The 21,892-nt window shown below is 31.4% G+C and overlaps 4 protein-coding genes and 1 pseudogene across 6 annotated transcripts; 2 read left to right on the top strand and 3 right to left on the bottom strand.

The window, feature by feature from the left end:
• Nucleotides 1–2,296: 2,296 nt before the first annotated feature.
• LOC114173871 (Transducin/WD40 repeat-like superfamily protein) lies at nucleotides 2,297–8,736 on the bottom strand. Its single transcript, XM_028058526.2, has 9 exons — nucleotides 8,561–8,736; nucleotides 8,354–8,484; nucleotides 7,591–7,673; nucleotides 6,723–6,974; nucleotides 6,426–6,498; nucleotides 4,095–4,175; nucleotides 3,945–4,026; nucleotides 3,730–3,830; nucleotides 2,297–2,970 (listed from the first exon to the last, which is right to left on the bottom strand). Exons 1-9 carry the CDS (start codon nucleotides 8,669–8,671, stop codon nucleotides 2,892–2,894), a joined length of 993 nt encoding a protein of 330 aa, XP_027914327.2. The 5' UTR covers nucleotides 8,672–8,736; the 3' UTR covers nucleotides 2,297–2,891.
• A 47-nt stretch (nucleotides 8,737–8,783) lies between these two features.
• On the top strand, nucleotides 8,784–10,978 carry LOC146888455 (PI-PLC X domain-containing protein At5g67130 pseudogene; annotated as a pseudogene).
• Nucleotides 10,979–12,799: 1,821 nt separating this feature from the next.
• Nucleotides 12,800–13,765, bottom strand: LOC114173027 (uncharacterized). Its single transcript, XM_028057220.2, has 2 exons — nucleotides 13,478–13,765; nucleotides 12,800–13,354 (listed from the first exon to the last, which is right to left on the bottom strand). Exons 1-2 carry the CDS (start codon nucleotides 13,661–13,663, stop codon nucleotides 13,142–13,144), a joined length of 399 nt encoding a protein of 132 aa, XP_027913021.1. The 5' UTR covers nucleotides 13,664–13,765; the 3' UTR covers nucleotides 12,800–13,141.
• Nucleotides 13,766–15,951: 2,186 nt separating this feature from the next.
• On the top strand, nucleotides 15,952–17,359 carry LOC114174730 (polygalacturonase QRT3-like). 3 transcript variants are annotated; one of them, XR_014986603.1, is made up of 3 exons: nucleotides 15,952–16,247; nucleotides 16,400–16,635; nucleotides 17,027–17,359. XR_014986603.1 is itself a non-coding variant. In XM_028059575.2 (2 exons), the coding sequence occupies exons 1-2, from the start codon at nucleotides 16,020–16,022 to the stop codon at nucleotides 16,526–16,528; spliced, it is 357 nt and encodes a 118-aa protein (XP_027915376.2). In that variant the 5' UTR covers nucleotides 15,952–16,019; the 3' UTR covers nucleotides 16,529–16,809. The 3 variants fall into 3 exon arrangements, 1 of the variants encoding a protein (XP_027915376.2); XR_003602702.2 differs by having other exon boundaries at nucleotides 17,013–17,358; XM_028059575.2 differs by lacking the exon at nucleotides 17,027–17,359 and having other exon boundaries at nucleotides 16,400–16,809.
• A 1,497-nt stretch (nucleotides 17,360–18,856) lies between these two features.
• On the bottom strand, nucleotides 18,857–21,892 carry MINE1 (homolog of bacterial MinE 1). Its single transcript, XM_028051997.2, has 2 exons — nucleotides 21,694–21,892; nucleotides 18,857–19,674 (listed from the first exon to the last, which is right to left on the bottom strand). Exons 1-2 carry the CDS (start codon nucleotides 21,793–21,795, stop codon nucleotides 19,066–19,068), a joined length of 711 nt encoding a protein of 236 aa, XP_027907798.1. The 5' UTR covers nucleotides 21,796–21,892; the 3' UTR covers nucleotides 18,857–19,065.

The following is a 21,892-nucleotide window of genomic DNA, read 5'->3' as shown; positions in this document are numbered from 1 at the left end:
TTTGCATCAAGAGCAGCACTATCAAACTAGATAAAGTCGGTTGCATGAATTTAAAGTTATTAAAACACCAATAAGAAAGCAAAATTTTAATAGTTATTTATTGCCGATCTCTCTCAATACTCTCCTCCAATGTTTTTCTTGACTTTATCCTTTTCTACAGAATTCAAAACTTTGTAAGCTATTTTCTTCATCGGTGCTCCACTTGCCTCAAGCCATCTACACAAATCTGTTAATTTACTTCTTGTCATACGATAAGATAAATTTGTGTAAATTTAAATAGATGAATGTGTTTTTTAATAGATTTAGAGAGTAAAGTGAATAAATTTTATGAGATTTATTGAATGATGTGATAGATTAAAAGAGGCTTAATTACTCGGAACATACTCAGTTTGGTTCCAAAATGGTACCCACTTTTAAGTTTGTTTCAATTTAATACCCAAATTCGAAATTGTGCATAAATGTAGTACACTCCCTTAATTTTTCACAAATGCCGATAACGGCATGTCACATGTCAGCCTCTGGTTTTTTTAATTTTTTTTTTGAATTTTTTTTGAAAAAATGACACGTGTCATCCTTGGTGTGATATTGTCAGTAACATGTACCAAGGTACCGCCACGTGGCAAGGTACCTACCAAATGTCATTATCTTGATTTCAATTTAGTCCCTACGTGTGTCTATTTGTTTCAATTTAGTACCCACATATGTTTATTTATTTCAATTTAGTCCCCACCCTAATTGTTTGAATTTTGTTCAAATATTTTTTTTTTTCAAAATAGAGAAATATTGTTCTCTTTTAAGACAAAATTTATTATTTATATAAATGTTATATTGATATTTGTTACTAAAAATGACTTATAAAATTAAGTATTAAAATTTATATTAAAGTTAAGGGTTAAGTATGTTTTTAGTCCCTGAACTTTGATCTAAAATTGGAATTCATCATGTCCGAAACTTCAATATATTTTAGTCCCTAAACTTTAAAAATGAATGAATATAGTCCTTTTAACTTAATTATGTTAACTTTTTTTGAAGTGTCGAACATATTTCTCAGTAGATATTGAACCAATAATGTGTCAAACAGTGTAAAAAAACTCCAATACTAATATGAAAAGCGTTCGACACGTCAAAAAAATTAACATAATTTGGTTGAAAAGACTATATTCATTTATTTTAAAAGTTTAGGGACCAAAATATATTAAAGTTTCGGACATGGACGAATTTCAATTTTGGGTCAAAATTCAGGGACTAAAAACATACTTAACCCTAAAGTTAATGGTAAAAGTCATGAATAACAGATTTATGTTGTTATATTGATATTTATTATATTCATGAATAACAGTTTTGGTAAATTTGTTATTCATGACTTTTATCACTAAACTTTAATATAAATTTTAATACTTAATTTTATAAGTCATTTTTAATAACAAATATAAATATAACATTTATATAAATAATATTGGTCTTAAGGCAAACACAATATTTCTTTATTTTGTAAAAAAATATTCAGACAAAATTGAAACAAATAGAACGAAGACTAAATTGAAACAAATAAACATATATAAATATTAAATTGAAACAAATAGACATATATGGGAACTAAGTTGAAATCAAGATAATAACACTTGACAGGTACTTGCCACGTGACGGTACCTTACCAAGTATCACTAATAATGCCACGTATCACACCAAGGATTTGACACGTATCAATTTTTCTTTTTAAAAAAATTAAAAAAAAATCAAAAAAATCAAAAACTGACACGTGATACACTGTTAACGACATTTGCGAAAAATTAACGAAATGTATTACATTGATGCACAATTTCGAATTTGGATACTAAATTGAAACAAACTTAAAAGTACGATTGAAATTTTGGAACCAAACCGGATATGTTACGAGTAATTAAGCCATTAAAAAATTGTAAAAATAGATAGAATTTAAATTTTACCACAATACCCTTAACAGTAAAAATATAATGATTTTATAATTTGATGTGATAAAAGAATTAAAATTAAATAATATGAATTCAATAAAATTATAAAAAATTTACAATTACAATTTTGTATTAATGGAAAAAAATAATTTAAAATTAAAATCAGCCAAAAGAATGAATCACACATACAACACTAATTATGTAACCAACGTGTTACACACTCACAGCACCAGCATTGGTTACATAACCGATGCATACACATTCACACAGTACCGCACCAGTTATGTAATCGATGCACATACACACTCACCACCTTATTTAAGACACTCTTCCACACACACTGGTGCACACACTATGAACACTCGTTCGCACACAATAACACCACACCCCTCACAACCTTCAACCACACAACACAATATTACATTGCTATTATCCTGTGTCTAACCTTTAGAAGTTTTTCACAAACAAGCATACAAACACGCAAAATACAAATCACGTGTGCTAGGGTTAAAGTGGTAAAACGAAATAATCACCAACAAATCTTTAAGTCCCAAGAAGGATGAAATAATTGTTAACTCCTACAATCCACTTCCCCTTTTCGCCGCAAATCACCTAAAGAGAATACGTGCATTTTATACAATCTGTCTTCGTAAACATGTGAGAACGGTGGCATCCGTCCAAACCAACACAGCATACAAGAAAAACATGCCTAAACTACTTATCCTTTTCGATCTCACTTCTTCTGAGAATTTGTACAGATGAAGCATTTTTTACAATGGGAATATCATTTTATGATCATTCCGTCAAAGGAGGTTTCTCACGTTAGAAAAAGTATGAAAACCAGGCAAATGACTGAGTGAAAGAAAAAACGCCAACATAGAACCTAAGAAATTCCAGTTTCAAAAATAAATTGCAAAGGAATAACCGCTTGCCTTCGTTAGCAAGCATAGCCATAAATGCTTAACTTTTCCTTCCAGCAGAAATCGATCCCATGTCAATGTTGTCCACTTTATGGATGAATATACTAGGTGGTTTTTCTCTATCAGTAGCAAAGAAGAAACAATCAGATTAATAGAATAAAGGCTTGACTCAAAATAATATTTCATGTTTAGCTTCTACAAGCAAAGCCTGGATTTGTTTATTGCCTAGCTATTTACGAAGTAATTAAGTAGTTTAGTATGCAACATGATATTACAGCGTTCAAGGCCTTTCTTGGTTTAAGTGCAGAGAGATGAAGTATTATCGTATTTACAAGGAAAATGAAATGTACAAAAACAAAGTTAATTTTTGAAAATCAATGTACAAACTACTAGGTCATAGCAAGACTAGCTATATCCCATTAGTGAGTAAAACAGTGGGAAGTAAAACTTGATCCAGAAACAAAATAAATAAATGATAACCCATTCTCATATTTTAGGATATCCTGCAGATATAGAAATTTCAACAATCCAAAGCATAAAATTAATCAATGATTCAGGTGATGGAAATACCAAATCTCACGATAATACATCTAAGGCATTTTCTTTAAACTGCTAAAAGACTTTCTTTCAATAAAATAATAAATTTTGCAGCTAAAAGCCTTTTAAGTCCCTTATTACACGTTGGCTAATACTATGACGCGATCAAAGGATGTTTAGACACACTTATGTGTAAAATAATATGAAACTCGTTGTCTGACTCCTTGATCATTATGAAGCACGAAATACTAAATTTCAATGTCAATGGTAACATTGGAACTGAATATCAGGTTTCACATTCAATATAGAAGAAATGTGAAAAGAAGATAAAAATTACTCACATTTCATTTGCTTCTTGGTAAGTATAGCTTGATGCTACAGCCAGAAGCTCTCCAACGTGATTGTATGACAAGGATGCAACACTATTTGAGCACCTCGGCAGCTGATATTGATAAATATGGGTAGTAATTAGTAAAGCAAGGAAACCATTGAACATATTACAATTTACCAACACCAAAAGGATTACAAACAATTTTGAAAATTAATGGGCAAGCACCTCCATTAGTCTTCTCTTACTTCCAGCATCCCACATGGTAACATAACCTTCATTGTCACCAGTAACAAAAATACCACATACACTGAACAGAACATAATCAAATTTCGAGTTTTGTAACTTATAATGCAACATATATAAGAAGGTACATACAGTGGACTGAATGCAATGTCATTCACTGATACCAAGTAATGCCGTCCATCCTTTGATTTTGGATGACACCGGAATATATATCTGCGAGGATTTGGTAAATCAAATCGTGAGAAAATGTGGCTGTCATTAAGAACAATCTGCAAACTCGTGTTTTCCAACATAAAACACTAGTCTCCAAATCAAACGATAAGTAGATGCACAGTTTAGATATATGTTATGAAGGTATCTAATTTTAAAGAAATTTGCAATTGGTCAAATGTAGCTGTAAAAGAAAAAGAATATGGAAACAAGTTGCAAATGTTAGTTTTATCAGTGTTGCACTAACACTTAGACAGTGAACACCACACCTTCCCCCGTGACCTCAAAATGCGAATCAAACACCCAAGATTTTTACTTAATGTGTTCAATGGTCATGAATATGCGATTCCACACAAACACAGTGATATGACAAGTTTTAAAAATTATAGGACAACAAAACGAAAATATCCTGTTGGTATAAATTTAGCATAAACACAAATCTCTAATGAAAAGAGAGAATCAAAGTTATAAAAGCGAACATATAAAATGCTATAATTTATCTAATTATTATGACATCGATCACAACAACTTTTTCTCACTAGGTTGTGTAGACTACATGGATTAAATGACATCATAATACTTTGAAATAAATCATGTCATATATATAAACAAATTATTGGCATCTAAATCCATGCATTTTTGCCGTACAGTTTTTCTTGGTCTTCCTCCTTCTCTTGCAACTGGATTAGCCTTCTAATCTACTCTTCTTATTGGGACATCTACAGATCTTGTCCACGCATGGCCAAACTATCTAACGTGAGATTCTATATTTTTCTATAACAAGTGTTATGTTACCCAGAACTTTTTCTCAAATGCGTTCAGTTCTGATTCTATCTTGTTTAGTATGTCCCTTACGCAACATCCTCATCTTTGCTACATTGGGTTTATTCTCTTGTTGGCTTTTTACTGCCCCAATATTGTAGGGTTTATAGCAGTGCACTAAAATTGTCCTTTAAGCATCAGTGCTATTCCTCTCCTCCCCCATTTTATTCATTTCAGTTGAACCCTATGATTTGCCTCTCTTTATTTCTCTTTGTCCTCTTTGATGGGCACTAGATATTTAAATTGTTTGAATTGAGCTAAAGCATGCTCCCCAAGTTATAACTAACTCTACACTTGGGTCGTTGTACCTCTTGTTAAACTTACATTTGATATATATGTCTTACTCCTAAGAAAAGTCATGATCTTTCAAAGCTTGTGACCAAATCTCAAATTTCTCATTTATCTCCTACAACCAAAAGTCCGGATCTATATTGCGTATAAAAAACACGCATAGCAGCACCAGCTCTTAGATTTGCTTGGTACGGACGTCCAAGACAATAAATAAAGAGAAAGGGGTCCAGAATTAACCCTTGGTGCATTCTTGTGGGTATTAGAAAAACTGCAGTGATGCCATATTATATTCTCACCTAAGTCGTTACCTCCTCGTAAACGTCTTTGACTACTCAACACTCGAATATGTGCAATACAATTTCCTTTCTTTCCTAAGATCCTTCATAAAACATCACTTGATACCTAATTATATACTTTTCCATGTGAATGAAGACAAAATAAAAATCTTTCCGATTTCTCCAATATCTCTGCATTAAGTATCACAATAAGTATGTTGTTTTCAAGGTTGACCTCTCAATCAACCCATGTTAATATTCAATAATCTTTCTTGTCTTAATAAATTGTCAATTTCATTGGCTACAATTGGATAGGTATATAAATTTAAAATAATGGTGAAAAAAAATGTAAAATATGACTACGAGTATTTTAGTGTCTCTAATAACCTTTTTCCCATAATTAGACAAGTATAGAAGTTAACAAAATAAAAAACGTAAAATATAGCTAGAAGCGTGTGAAGTGCCTATACAAGTACTATTTTGAAGTGTCTGTGTTTCATGACATGGAAACCATCAACTCCAATCCAAAATCATATCAAACCAATAATTGGCAAATAAAAAATGTGTCTGTTAGCAAAATTATGCACATTTAAATAACTCTAGTTTCTAATTCATTATTGAATTTTTCCTGAACACGAATGTATCACTTACAAGATTACAAAAGAAATGTATTTGTGAGTAATAATTTATAAACTTCAAACAAATAAAGTGAACTGTCTCTTTATTATTAGTCTTTCAGCAAGCGAGTGAGTCCTAGTAGACTGTCGCAACGACAGAGAAAGGTAAAAGACGACAATTAAATATAATGTATCATCAATTTAAAAAAATGCATATATGAAATATAAAATGCTCTTCTAAAACTGACCCAATGTCATCTGAACTGAATGGATAGGAAATCTGCAGCGATACTCGTCCATCTACAGACCCAACTGCAAACCCTGCAAGAGCATCAGATTTAATTTAAACTCTGCCTAAACTCTGATTTCTGATTTATTGCCTATGAACAAGTGGTTCGCAATTTTAAATCTCAGATATTAAAGGCATCTAAAAAAACCAATAACTAAAAATATGATTAAACTTGAAAAATGCTCTTCGTGGATCAAAAAGAAGAGCTGCAATTTTCCTAATTTGACTAGATAAAATAAGACTACATAGTTCATACCTTCTGCATTTGGAATTGAACTGACACATCTTGAGTGTGTTCCATTGAACGCTTCCTTTGACAAAACTGGTTTGTCAAAGTTACGTAAATCATAAACATGCACTGATGCTCCAATGGATACAACAAGATTAAACCCATATACAGACATGGAGTTCACCTCTGCCTCTAGACTTCTCAGCCACGAAGAAGCCTTTTCCATATGCATGTCCCATAACAATAACTTCTTGTCAAATCCAGATGTGACCAACTGACCTGCAATAACCAAGACCAAGAATAATATGAACTTTTTAAAAGACATTACAGCATGGCCATAATACAACTTTTAGTTTCCTAAACTTGGCATCTCAACATCTTTATCTTTATGAACTCTAAAGAAGAACAATGAAACATAGAATGAAAGATCATGTAGATTAAAGATACGTATTTTGAAATTAAAACTAAAAAATTCAGCACTAGCAAAATTAAATTACACGTAAGGCATGGCTGGCAAGTGAAACATTTTGGGAGAAAAAAAATCTAATACTTCTAAATCAACTTTACTTTTTATTTCATGTTGTATTCTCCACCATCAAGAATTTATTGATCACTTCATTGATTTATCAAGGCTTGAGAAATGGTCTAAGGCTTATGTTAGATAGTAGTAGTTATCTCTGACACAATCCTTTTTGTATTCTGTTCATGTAACTGTAAAAAAATAACGGTCACCTCTCAGGTTGGGTAAGAGTGGAACGGCAGGAAGGAAGTGTGAGGATTCCATATTAAAAGCTAATATGGTCTTTCAATACCACACAAATAATTAAAAACAGAACAAATTATTCATCCTATTAAAAGAAATGAGTAGAGGTATAGTATCTGTAGCTTAGCTTACAAGTTTCATTGGAATATCCAATACATGTTGCCATATCATCGTGACAACCCACTGTATCAACAAGTCCTGAATGCAAGTCATACCTATAAAGTTTAGCTCTAGAGGAGTCAAAAACCAACACCCTTGAAACATTATAGATATTCATCATCATATCCGAAACTAATGAAATCCAAAAGATCTTGTTTTCCAATTTTATTTCCAGTAAATATGCTTTTATTAATAATTAATCATCTATGATTACAAAATGTCATCGTACATGTATTTTTTATTTTCAAAATCCATTAAGCAATAATAAAAAAACACTTGGATAACTTAATTTCATAATAAACCATTAATTTGATCCCCAAACTATCACCCTCTCCTGTGTAGTCTTTAAACTAAGTAAATTATATAAATAGCCATTATAATATTAGACACAGTCCCTCAAGTACTGAAAATAATCTTCAAATAATGCCTTAAAAAAAATATTAACATAGGGATTAAATTTCCGGATGCTCATCACTTTAGGACATACTCACGAAATTTTATCAATTTAATGAATATTTAAGACGCAGTAATTTCATATGCATAATAAAAGGTGTAGCTAGCAATGAATAATTTGATGCTAAGAAATAAAATAAAAATGAACCAACTCAGTTTCTTCTCTAGCGGCAAAATTTTGACTTCCAACACTTTAGTCTATCCATCTGACAGTGATTAAAATATAAGAAAACAAAGAGGAATAAGTTTGAAGTTTATTTTTATGAAGGAAAATTAAGAAGACCTTCGGATTAATCCATCTGAGGAGGCAGCGAAAGCAACGACGTCGTCCTGGAAGCAGCAATCGAGAAGAGGAGCCTGCGAAGGAGCTTGAAGTCGGAGGAGCGATGCGTCAACGTCGTAGAGGCGAAGAGTCTGCTTCGGAATCAGATTTAGCGAATGGCGAAAGCGAGAACGAAAGAGGAAAGGTTAAGATGAAGAAGAAACTTACAGAATCCCAAGAAGATATGAGAAGGTTGTTGGAGTGGGGCGCGAATCGTGTTCGAGAAATTGCGTCCTCTATTCCCTTCTCCAACCTCAATTCGAACCAATCGCCATTCATTCTTTTCGTTGGCTTCAAAACTGAAGCTCCTTGCTTAGATTTGAATTTTCCCGCTCACAAAAGCTTTGGCAGGTATTATTATATTATGTACAGTAGTGGAAACTCATGACATATGGGGCATGTACACTAAAAAAACATTAATTTTTATCATAAATATAGAATAAATATTTTTTATGATTTTATTGTATGTAATTTTTATTTTACGTAGTTCTTTTATTATAGGTAATTAATTAAATTTTAAAAAGTAAATATTATAAAATTAGTTATTTAATAATAGTAAAAATAGAAAAATATATGTGTACCAAAAATAGTTTTGAAGCGGCCATAAATCAGTCTTCCTTGTTAATAGGTAACTATAGACAATTTACATTTATTAGAGTATACACATGCATTCTCGCAAATGTATATGTATTTTCTAAATATGCATAATACTATATTAATAGGTGATGATAATATAATATTATTAAGTTAATATATAAGATAAAATTATATTTATTAAAAATAAAGTGAAATATATAAAAAAAATAAGAGAATAATTTTTGATAAATAGAGGAAAAAAAATTATAAAAATAACTATTAATTTTCAAAAATTTAATAAATAATTATATTTTAAAGGGTAAAATTTGTATTTTGAAATATAGACAATCTTCTTTATGTATTGGTATAGATAAGAATAAAATTAAAACAGCTATAAGACCTTACAAAATCCAATCATTTCTATTAATATTAACGAAGTCAGAGGATATTATTTGGTTTTTATTTTTTTATTTTTATAGAAAATTCAGTTAAGATTAATAATATTTATTTTTGAAATATGTAACAAATTTTAAAACACTTGCTAAATGTAAAATTAAAAAACTAAAATATGTATAAAAAAAGTTTTTAAAATAATTCTTAAAGAAAAAAGAGATTTTTAGAATAAAGATTAAGAGTAAACTATTTATAAAATAATAATTAAAGATAAAAGTGAAAAAGAAAATGTGAATACAAAATAAAAAATTTTCTTTATATATAATTATAGAACAGATGAAAGATACATATGCACATTCACTTCTTCTAATTTTAAAAGGAAATATAAATAATTTTTAAAATTTTATTATAAATATTTTTTATTTATTTTGTAGATAATTTTTTCTATTAAAAATACTTATTTTTGTTTAAAAATATTAATTCAAAAAAAAAAGAGTAAAGAAATGAAAGAGTAAAATCCAACGATTGTTTAAAAAGTAAAAATGATAAAATAATAGTTTTAATTTTAAAAAATAATTATATATATATATATATATATATATATATATATATGCTATATTTGTGTGTCTCAAAGTAGTGAGTGTGATAACAAATATTTGTGTTATTTGAGTTGACTTTATTGATTTTGCGATAACAAATCTTTAATTTTATTGAACTTATTGAAGATGAAAATATTTAATTTTTTATATCAAATTTATTTCAAATAATAATTATTTTTAAGAATTTTATTCATCATAAAATGAATTTTTTAAAATAATTATAATTCATTTAAATATCATTTTATATTATTTTTAACATCAAAGACAATTTGATAATTTTACTTTCTCATTTTTTTTTAATTAGTCACAATCAAATATCTCGTAAATTTTCACAAATTTTAACTTTAATTATCACACTCATACCGGACTATTATGTTAAAACACCCAAAGGATTGATAAGAGTCTTTATCGAAGCTGGTTTGGTGAAGTTTTGGTTTCCTGTGACGAGAATACCAAAAATAGGAGACTGGCCTCTTGTGAGTGATATGGTTGCTAAAAATCAAAGACTACTTGTGTTCACTTCAAGAAAATCTAAAGAACAAAGTGAAGGCATTGCATACCAGTGGAATTACATGGTTGAAAATGAGTGCAAGATATCACCAACCATTAAATCTTTCTTGTTCTTCACGCTGGCATTTTGATTCCTTTGTTAGTTTTCTATTTTGGTGTGTGACAAGAGCAAGTCCTTAACGTTGATAAACTATTTTCGCACTTTTCCACTTAAGCCAATCACATGTGAAGATAACTCTGGAGGTCTCATTGACATGCTCAAAACCTGTCATGGTGTTGTGGCAACAGGTGGACTAATTATGTTGCTGTTGACTATCACAAGGTAGAACTTTGGCACATTTTCTCCTTTACTACTAATTTTGTTGCTGAAGCATGAACTTTTTTACTCACTCAATGGGAAGTTGTTGTGTGGTTGTGATGATGTCCATGCCTGTGTGGTAAAGATATTTTCAGTCTTTCTTTCTTGAACACCAAGTTAGTGCATAACTGCACGACAATTGATTTTGATTCTTTTTCATTTTCAGCCTGGATCTACTTCACAAGCTTGCTCGGCCCAAAAAGCATAACAAGTAGCAAAAAGCTTCTTATAATGTTTGAGTTTCTTTAAATTGCTTGCCTTCATTACCACGTTTCCTGGTTCTATATAATCATACAAGTACCTTTGTATGCCAGTACTACCGGATTATAAGTTTGTATAAATGTGTAAATGACATTTATATAAAACCTTCTGCGTTTTAAGATGATGGTACTTCTTTTAGCAAATGGGAAAATGTTTTAAGATTCGCACTGCGCCATGTGTTACTCGATATTCTAACCTCCACCTATAATGATAGAAGTTCTATTGTCTGTTGCCATAATCCTACTAACTTCTCAGCATTTGAGGAATTCGAATATGGAGTTGAGAGTCTCACGTTGATGAATAGGATGAATAAAATGTAAAAAAAAAACCCACGAACCTATTTACTTATAGCTTTAGCTTTTTGATGACTCAGAACTCATCATATTCAAATTTTTCTGTTTACAACTCTCCTCAATTCCAATCGTAACTATTGGTGCAACTTTTCTAATATTAGTTTTGTTGTGGATTTTTTAACCCAAGTAACTGCAATGAAATATCAAGAATTTTCATGGATGAATTAGAAATTTCACTTCGAATGTAAAAATTCTATAGATCCCCATTGGTTTGGTCAGGTGTTTCAGATTACTATGCTCTTATTTTGGAAAACATATTGGACAACTGATAATGGGACATATATAAACTATTGGAAACACAACTAGTTTTCTCATGACAACATAGCTCAAATTTCCATTATCCTTATGAACACAAAACAATTTCTCAAAGTTAGGGTTGTGGATGCTAGGGATGGAGATCACCTTTGTATTCCTACCTTTCTGCAACAAGTACCGAGAGTGGAGAATCTATAACATCTGATTTTAACTGGGGCTTATTTTTATCCTTGTTCTTGGAGTAAGTATTTGGTTGCATAATCCCTCCAACTAAATCTCTGGTTCTTTAGAAACTTACTTAATAGACTCCCTTCTGATATAGCCATGCAATGCAAAGGAATTTCCTTTGTTTTATGTTCAACACCTGTAGTGTAAGCAAGAAGACAACTTTTTTCATACTGTTTTTTTTTATGTTCTACTGCTATAAGTTTTTGGACTTGGCTTCAAGGGATTTTTCTGATTTTAATTCATGTCTAACCATGATATTTTGAGTTTGCTGTGTAGTGCAGGTATTGTCAAGGAGATTCATTTAGTCATTATAACCTACATTTTTTTAATGATTTGGAGAATGAAAAATGTTGCTCATTTCTAACTTAGGATACCTTTCCACACAACTATTCATACAATGCAAGACTACATTATACTGACAGGAAATAGGTCTAAGAAAAAACGTGAACAATGACCTTATTGATAAATGCTTAAACAACAAAGTATGAATCATGAAAGTGTTAATTTGACAGAAACAAGCCTTTTCTTATCATTAGATGATGACAAACACGTGTTTATGTGCGCCAAATGATAAGCAGGGGAAATAACACTATGCATTCTAATCAGCATAAGGTCAAAGATAGCATCTAGAAGTTTAAGGCTGAATGCTCATAACCGTTTTCAATCCCTAATACACTGTTTATTTACTCTTTCTAATCGAGCGTAAATTATCAGATCTTTTGTAAAAGCTTGCATCTTCACCTATAAAAAAGATACAACCAGATAACTTCTACAACATCTTGGATTACTGTTCATGCCTCATATCGGTAGTTCACACAATGAATTGCTAAGTTATGGCTTGGAAGTTTGAAGAAAACAATCAAACACTGCACAATTGACAGGATAACAATCTTTTTTCATTCATTGATGGGCATAATACCGGAAATGTTCATCTGACACAGCACAAATAAAAAGTGCAAATGAAAACAGATTTTGCCGTTCCTTGAACCAAAGAACAAGTGTATCATGTAAGTTATGAACTTGCTAAAATGTAACAGGGAGAGAAATCACATTATATCAAAGGACAACAACACAATAATCAAACCCGTTTCAACAACAGGTTGCCACTCAAACTCACTCATGTCATTATCACGCAGAATTGCAGATTGAGCGAACACAAAATTTCAACTTAAAAAAATCAAAGTTGGGTCCTTAAAAAGATAAGCATGTGGAAGACCTACTTCTTAGAAGGCTTCCCTTTCTTTTGAGAACCTTTCCCCTTTGTACTATCCATTGAAGAATCCATGTTATTGTCCTTCACATTAATGGCACCCTGGCTGAACTCTGGAGACAGTATCTTAGCAATCTCAGGAAAACCAACAGTGTTTCTTCCACGCAATAAAGTTTGCAAATTCTGCTCCCACATCTTGTCCTTCTTAATACCAGGACTCTGCACATCGAACATATCATATCAATAATACCCTAAATTTAACCTTACGAACTAGGAACCACAGTTATGTAATGAAGTGCAGAATAGTGTTGGGGATGGATGAATGAGGCAAGGGGAGAGAACCCTGAAATTGTAGAGCTTGATGAACTTGGAGAGAATGAGGGCAATTTCGGAACGAGAATGGCGAGGGATGCCGAGGAAGGTGCAGAGTTCACTAGAAGATTTACGGATTTTGGTGTTGCCGGTGCCTGTGATTTCTGCCACCGCTTTCGCCACCGTGGACATGCTCCTCCGACCCAACGAACCCATGTAATGGCTGTTACCACTGTGCGTTCTTCTACAAATCAACACCGAAATGAATACTGTCAAAAACAAAGGGTGCAGGCAGACACAGAGTTTTGTTAACAGATATTTTTAATTGAATATTAAAAGTTTTCTTTTTTACATAAGATTATCATATAAATTTCAAAAAATATTTGTCATGATGTAACTTAAAAAAAAGTTTCAAAATTCGTGCTTACGCAATGGTCGGTGTTCGTTTATGTGTTCATCACCAAAGATTGAGATTGAGAAAAAAAAATTTAAATAATTTTAGGTTTATAATTAAATTTTGAATATAATCTATGAAAAATGATTTATAGGTTTTTAAAGATTAATATGCATGTAAAATTATAAATAGTAGATTTTGTAAAAGTATAAAGAATAGTGCATGTGTACAAATATAGAGTAGGTTTCCTAGAAATATAAAGGACATGGAAAAATATGTAGAATAAACTCGATAAAAATACAAATAAGTGTATGAACATGTTGGTCTAGTGTGTATTATTAGACTCGTTTTAATCAATGTATTGACAAACTCGTATAATATGTGTTGTTAGACTTGTCTAATTAGTATATGAACACATTCGTGTAATGTGTATTGCTAAACTCATTTAATCAGTATATAAACGTACTCATTTATTGTATATTGCAAGACCTGTCTAATAAGAGAATAGATAGAGTCGTCTAATGTGTATTGATAAACTCATATAATATGTATATGAATATATTCGTCTAATATATACTGCTATAATCATGTAATCCATGTATAAACAAAGTTATATAATGTTGGTTGCAAGACTTGTCTAATCAGTGCATGGACATACTCGCCTAACCTGTATTTTTATACTCATCTAATCAATGTATGGAATGACCCATTTAATGATTTTTGCTATATTTGTCTAATCAGTGCATGGATAAACTCATCTATTGTGTATTGTTAGATCCGTATAATGTTTTTCACTAAACTCGTCTAATTAATGTATGAAGAAACTCTTTTAATTTGAATCTCAATTACTCTGCATCACTTATCAGTAGTAGTATAGTAGCGTAGGTAAGTTTTTGCACAACACAGTAAGTGCATATGGTTCACTATGACCATTTTGCTACAAAATTGCATTAACTTTTCTTAATTTGTATTATATTGATGGATTATTTTTACTAAGTCTCTTTGCATTTTCTTGTATTTAAATTAAATTGAGTGCTTCATTTCATTCATTGAGAAGTGTGGAAGGAAACTGCCAAGCTACAGGATTGAAATCAGAACTTTGGAATCAAAAGGATAATTTTTCTTAACACATTAAGGACGACTCTTCTTTATAAAAACAAGTTTTTATGCATATCTCTCTCAAAGGAATAGAACACCAATATTTAGAGCAGAACTTTATTAACAATGATTCTTCCACATAAAACAAGTTTTCCTTTGTTAACATTTTGCGATCACATTTGTTCTTTCTAATAAAAATTTCTTAAACATATAGTAGATATAATTTAGGCTGTTATATGTAAATTCATTCCTTTAGTGTGCCTGCTTTTTGTCTGACACCTGCTTGATATATTCCTTATCAATATCGTCGTCTTATTTATTATATTCCTTAACAATATGAATACCCACTTCTGAATATTCAGTGTTTACATTCATGGTTATTTTCATATTATTGACATTAGTTGTTCTCTAACCAACTGAATTATTTTTTCTTGATTGTTAGTGACTTGCAAATTTGGAGGCACTTCAGTTGCAGTTATATGTTCAGAGGTGTCTTCATAAACAGCGAGAGGTATACTTGCTATTATCTTATAATTGCTAATCTTATAACTTACTGGCTACTATGTCTTTACTTTCTCCAAACCTTGCTGCTTTGTACTTAGAACTTAATAGTTATAGTCTTTCACACTGTCATCTGGTTTCAAATTTTCTTTCGATATACTTTACTGGTTCCTGACCAAGGCAGAGCAACAACCAGTAGTTATAATGGTCAGAAATATCTTCAAAATAAGTTCAGTACTTCATTTCGATATACTTTAATTTTCTACACCATTTTCAAATTTGTAAAACTCCCTAGATTAGTTAACTACTTACTTTTTTTGATACATCATGCAAAACGAAAATTTTACAAGAAAACTTTAAAAGAGAAACCTTCAAAGTAACACCAACATCATATCCAAATAACGTGCTGTATATGACACTGATCCACTATGAAAGGTTTCACATGAAGTCTTACTTAACCCCTTCCCTTTTCCCCCTTATTTATATCCACTCTCAACCAATCCCTTCTCGTAACTGCTTCTCACTAACCTGATTTTCTATAAAATAAACTCACCACTAGAAACCACAATAGCAACCACAATGGCAACAATGTCTCCCATGTGGTTCATTCTTCTTGAGATAACTTGTTTCTTTGTGGCTCATGCTTATGTGGAGAACATGTCTCTAAGGACTCTTTCTGGTTTCACTCATGAAGAAGCAATCCTTGGACTTAAGGGATTCAAGGCTTCCATAACAAGGCGTCACTCCATTACTTCAACACCACCTTCATACTCACCCTCTCCTACTCCTTCTCCTCTTCCACCACGGGTAATTCAATCATCAATAGATACCCTTTTGTTTCCTTTTTAGTTAGTATTGAAATTTGAAACCCTTTGATGAAAGGCACTCATGAACTTGGTCATGCATTTTCTGTGGGAAAATATCAAATGTTTGATGGAATTCTTTTTTGGTTGATGAAGGATCTCAAGAAACCACATGTGTACCCTCTGACATCTGATGGTGCAGATCCAACAGGAAATTCAGACAGCACTGAAGCTCTTCTTGCAGCCATAGCAGATGCAGCCAAAGGTCAACTGAAGGGTTCTTAATGAAAGACATCAAAGATCTTGGAGGTGCTCAGGTTCATCTTGAGGGTGGAAAGTACTTCATTAGCAAACCACTGCAATTTCCACAGCCAGGGGTTGGAAACTTCATGGTAAGAAAAGCATAATTTACATGAAAATTTGAACAGTAAATGGTCTACCTATAAGTTGAAATGGTTTTTATCTTTTGTCATTTGATTTACAAAGTAAAAGTTATTGTATTAAAAGTTGTATTAGTGTTGATCTTGATCTTTAATTCCTTAATAATATTAAATGGTATACTGGCATATTAATCTAGAACATGAAAAAAATACTTACTTTTGGAAGCTTGGCTTTAGTCAAACTTGAAATAGAAAACTGGTTTTAGGAATGACTATCCATTTAATATTTAAAAGGAAGGAAGAAAGTCCTTTTCCAACTCCTTTTTTGTCAATGTTTTATTTTTGTTCTTTTCTCAGTACAAAACTTTTCATATTTCACCAATTCATAGATAAAGTGCTGCAGCAAATGTTGTGAAGGGTATGAACTCAAAGGCCACAGTTGCAAAGATGTCTACGCAAGGGAATGGAACCTCATAGACAGTTAATTTTAGCAAACTTTTGCTTTTTCCTAACCTTACCAAGCATGCTCTCGGAAATGTGTCTCACAATGGCGTTGTGATTTGAAGCAGATGAGACTGTGACTGCAAATGTTTTTGGGCAACATTAAAGGCAACTTTGTAACCATAATTCAATTTTTTTAGATTGTGTTTCAAATTGTTGAATACATTGAACTGTAAATAAAGGAAAGAATATTTAGATAAAAAGAAATTACTGTACATAATGTAAATATCATTTTTACAATATGATTTTGCAATGTTGAGTTACAAATATTAGAAATTTTACGCCAACTAAAAAAATAATATATTTATATTAGAAATTGAACCGTCTATTGTCAAATGTCTAAGTTTATTATTTAAGGTTAAATATGTTTTTAATATTTAAATTTTAATATAAAATTATAATCCATCTTTATCTTTACGATATATTTTAATTTTTAAATTTCAGAAAATAAGTAAATATAAATATTATATTTTTTTATGTATTAATTATTGTTTCGACATTTGACACTATTTAACTTAAATACTAAAAATGCCATTTAAACTTAAGGTATATAATTAACATATTCAATAAAAGCAGTGGCATCATTGAAAACTAACTCAATATTTCAAACAGCCAATTGTACGTTTGGATATTTTTCGTCTCCATTATTTTAATGTTTAAAACAACAAGCAAACTCAACAAGTCACAACAAAACTTCATATAAACATGTGTGGTAGTCATATCACATAGCTAACTAAGGTTCTTCTCATATATTACTTTTTGTCATACTTTTCCGCAAAATTGTTTGAATATTTGCAATATTTGAATGAGTGTTTCTGGCCGATGCATCATTGTCGTCAATAATTTTAAAATTAAGAGTGTCAAATCCATATGGATTTAATGTAATACTAAGATCTACATTAAATTTATACTATTAGGCGTAAAATAAATGACAAAGTATAAAGTAAGATTAATTAACAAAAAACAAAAGTAAAACACTACAATGTTTTTTTATCTTTGAAATAAAAAAGTTGATCGAATAAAAAATAATATATAAAATAGATATTATCAGAATTAGACTTCACCACCTTACTTTCTTGTTCATTAAGCTCATAAATTAAATTTTTCCATTGCCTTCGATCATTGTCATAAAAAGTTATATTCCATATTACAAAATAAATATATCTTATTGAATTACAATTTCTTCTCAACTCAATAAAACAAAACTTAACACTAAATTCAATAATTTAAAAACGGTCACTAAGTCATTATAACATTGCATATAAATGAAGAAAAATAATATAACATTAAATATAAATATAATTAAATATTAATAATAAATATAATGAAATATTAATAATTTTAATTAACAGTAATAATTTGCTTAAATCACGTATAATAATTTATGAAACTAATAATATTTCCGCCTATAAAAGATCGCATTGTTACATTTTCAAAATTGAGTCAATTAAATCTTCTAATAATCACATTATTCTATTTCTAAAATTGAAAAATTTGATTGAAACTTTTATTAATAGAAAAATCAAATTACATAAAATAAATGAATAAATAAATAGGACGGATAAAAATAAAAGGTAATGGAGTCATAAAACTACATAACATACATCCAAAATGTATTCATGTGCATGTTCACAAACCACTTAGTTATTTACATACAATCACGTATGTAGAACAATTTCATGAATAATGACGATTCATATACCCAAACAAATGCTTATCATAGAATGCTACGTAAGAAATCACAGCATATCATAGTTCAGTGATGCAATGAACCAAATAACTGATATAGGTAGTACAAAAACAAAATTTTTCATCAAAATCTAGTGTCACCCTAATGTAAGCTTCAATTTTAAAATATATACACCACTCCACATTTGCTCTCAGTGGTAAGCATTTCAAACGCTTACTTTTAATAGAAATGAAGATTCAAGATCTTTCAACTCAAAATCCAGTTGTTTCGTCTGGAACATAGAAATCAAATCTAACATCAACAGAACCGGAACTCTCTCCAGTGTCCTTATACTCAACATTTGTTATTGTCCCAAATTCATCCATATCTTGATATTCTGGCTTAACTCGCCGTACAGGCACAGTGACAGAGTAAATAGTTCCAAGATCTGTGTCAGCAGAGACACTCAGCTGAACTTTATCCTGTGATTCTATTTCCACAAAGTCAGATAGAGCACGCACAACATTGCTGACAATTTTTCGCTTTGCCTCATCACTTACTGCACACCGATCAGAAAACAAAATCATCTTCAAGCGTTGCTTAGCAATTCTAGCATTAGAGTTTTTTCTAGATGTTGCCGATGGGAAAATTATCTTCCAAGCCAAATTTAATCGCTCAAAGAAGTTCATTTTGACAGCGTCAAGGAGAAAATTTTCAGCTTCTTGACTAACTGAATTTGAGGTGAATTTAGGACCTCCAAGGATTGCAGCAACTGGCTTGCAGGACCCACGAATATTGCATCGTACAATTGTCAGGCAAGGGCATTTTGGGGTGAATTCAGAGATGTTGCATGCTCCATTCAAGAATCGATGAAAGTCTACCTATTAGACAGAAAATTTGAAACATTATCGAGAAGGCATTTTCATTGCTTTCAAAATCTTGATATAATATTAAGGTTAATGTGAGCATTTATCAACATACAAAATTCAAGAATAGAAAATAGAAAATAGAAAATCAAAGAGCATTTATCAACATACGAGCACCTCAAATCTGAATAAAGACATCTAATCAAATAGAAAATCAAAGAGCTTTTTGTTGAACCTTTCCCCACACAATAAAAAATTCAGAAAACATAAATGCACCACCAGAATCTCTAATCATACTGAAACCCTCCAACTGAGTCGCAAAATATATTCTACAATGTCTAACGCAAGTAACTTACCATTACCAACAATATGTTATACATATTTTCAATCAATGAAAAATGATGCAAACATAATGATGCTTCCTCTAATACTTTGGTCTAGAGGGCCATGAAATGGAGTTGCAACTTAAGAATGCAGGCTACCATATCTACTTAGAGCCTAATAAGATCTTTTATAGCATTCAACTAACCACAGAGAGACAAAATAGCATATAATCCAACACTTTCCATGGATTTCCATCATATGAAAAACACCTATAGTATTATTTGGTTTAGAACCACAAGTACCTTCTACGGGAGACAATCCTGTGTAGGTAGAGAACATACATAGCACATTATTCTAGTGATATTATTATATAATCAAGGCTCAATGTTGTCAAAACTGATATCTTCCTCAAGTTTGGAAACAGAGTGTAAGATCATAAAACAAGTGATCATAACACAAATTGTAAGACCATACCAAAAACATAAATATAAACTATAAAATAAAAAGGACGATAATGTAACTAATTGATACATGTAAACTACAACTAAAATTAAAGTAAATTTATTTATTTATTTATTGTTATTGTACTATAAATATTTTAATTTATTTCTATTTGGCAGTAGAAAAAAACATAGAACAGCATACAGAAGCGCAGAAAAGCCATTCCAAAAGAAGGAGATGTTGTATTTCAAAAAAAAAGCCAAAAGAAGCCCAATCCACGGGTTTCAAAACCAAAAACAAAAAAAAAAACAAAATACTTCAGCCAAGTTATACTACAACAGTAGAGAGTCTTAGTGAGGAGAGATAGAGTGATTCAAAGAGGTTGAGTAGAGGGGGATTTAGGGATTAAAAGGAAGATTGTGTGATTCAAGAAGGTCAAGCCACCAGACAGGCTGCCAACACTAGAGGGAGAGAATAGAGAAAGTGGTAGACCCGAGTGTCACAACGTGAACAACCTTGGGAGAACCATACCACAAAAGTCCATGATTGTAGTTGGAGAACTTGAGGTCTTACAAACCCCAGAACACGGTCCCATAATTCCGATATGGCACACATGTTCCGTTCCATGCAAATGGATCCTAACATAAATGTTTGCAGGTTTGAAGCTCAAGAAAATTCGCCAACTTCGCAAACAATCCCGTCAATCCTGCTCCGATCACACACACTAGCGACCGGAAACAAGCACATAATAGGCTGAATAGTCATAGGATCTGAATCTTTACAAGGGTCAAAAATCGAACCTAAGCCCATACTTAACAGAAATTAGACATACACCACCTAAGCAATCACCACTCTAGAGTAAGATTTTCATTTTCTACCAGACATGCCACCAAACCATCCATCATATCATGCCAAATTGCCAAATGACACTAAATGCATACATAAAACAAAATTGATGTACTCGGAAAAAGGGTCACATCAGTTTCTTTAAGGCTGCTATTGTATCGTAAAATGGTAACCGTATTTTTCTTTGTTTCTGTTTTGAATGCTTCACGTTTGACACTCCACTGAGTACAACATTATAAAACACCGCAATTTTATAAAAACCCTAATCGGATTGTGGAACCCTCAAACGGTGCGGTTTGCGGGTAATTAAGTGTTGAATTCAGCATGAGTGGAATTGGAATGAGAATGCATGCATGTTGTGACAGAGAATGAGAAGCATTCGTGAGAAGATAAGAGGGAAATAGAGAGATGAAAAAATGAAACCTTAGGAGAAGGGACGAAAGCGGTTCGAAGTGGAGGTGAGTGGGAGTGGGAGCGATAGAGAGGAAGAGTGGCAGAGACTCGCAGATCGCCGGAAATCGCCATTGTTGAGAGCTTCGTAGTGTGCTCCGAGAAACGGAACTTCGATGTTATCAGTCACAATCTTCAATTTGCCAGTTATTATCACGCCCCAATTACGTCG

This window comes from Vigna unguiculata, chromosome 2 (assembly GCF_037176805.1).
Source record: "Vigna unguiculata cultivar grain cowpea cultivar isolate G323 ecotype 2 chromosome 2, ASM3717680v1, whole genome shotgun sequence".
NCBI lineage: Eukaryota > Viridiplantae > Streptophyta > Magnoliopsida > Fabales > Fabaceae > Vigna > Vigna unguiculata.
The sequence above is the reverse complement of the archived record's forward strand: the minus strand, read 5'-3'. Positions and strand labels throughout refer to the sequence as shown.

What these genes read in the sequence shown, in the direction of transcription:
- LOC114173871 (XM_028058526.2), bottom strand. Translation starts at nt 8,671, where the DNA reads ATGAATGGCGATTGGTTCGAATTGAGGTTGGAGAAGGGAATAGAGGAC. An exon ending in TTCAATTCCAAATGCAGAAG is followed by an intron (nt 6,499 to 6,722) that starts GTATGAACTATG and finishes ATGCTCTTGCAG; the next exon opens with GGTTTGCAGTTGGGTCTGTA. An exon ending in TTCAGTTCAGATGACATTGG is followed by an intron (nt 4,176 to 6,425) that starts GTCAGTTTTAGA and finishes AAATCCTCGCAG; the next exon opens with ATATATATTCCGGTGTCATC.
- LOC114173027 (XM_028057220.2), bottom strand. Translation starts at nt 13,663, where the DNA reads ATGGGTTCGTTGGGTCGGAGGAGCATGTCCACGGTGGCGAAAGCGGTG. An exon ending in TCAAGCTCTACAATTTCAGG is followed by an intron (nt 13,355 to 13,477) that starts GTTCTCTCCCCT and finishes TTCGATGTGCAG; the next exon opens with AGTCCTGGTATTAAGAAGGA.
- LOC114174730 (XM_028059575.2), top strand. Translation starts at nt 16,020, where the DNA reads ATGGCAACAATGTCTCCCATGTGGTTCATTCTTCTTGAGATAACTTGT. An exon ending in CTTCTCCTCTTCCACCACGG is followed by an intron (nt 16,248 to 16,399) that starts GTAATTCAATCA and finishes TGGTTGATGAAG; the next exon opens with GATCTCAAGAAACCACATGT.
- MINE1 (XM_028051997.2), bottom strand. Translation starts at nt 21,795, where the DNA reads ATGGCGATTTCCGGCGATCTGCGAGTCTCTGCCACTCTTCCTCTCTAT. An exon ending in CTTTCGTCCCTTCTCCTAAG is followed by an intron (nt 19,675 to 21,693) that starts GTTTCATTTTTT and finishes TCTGTCTAATAG; the next exon opens with GTAGACTTTCATCGATTCTT.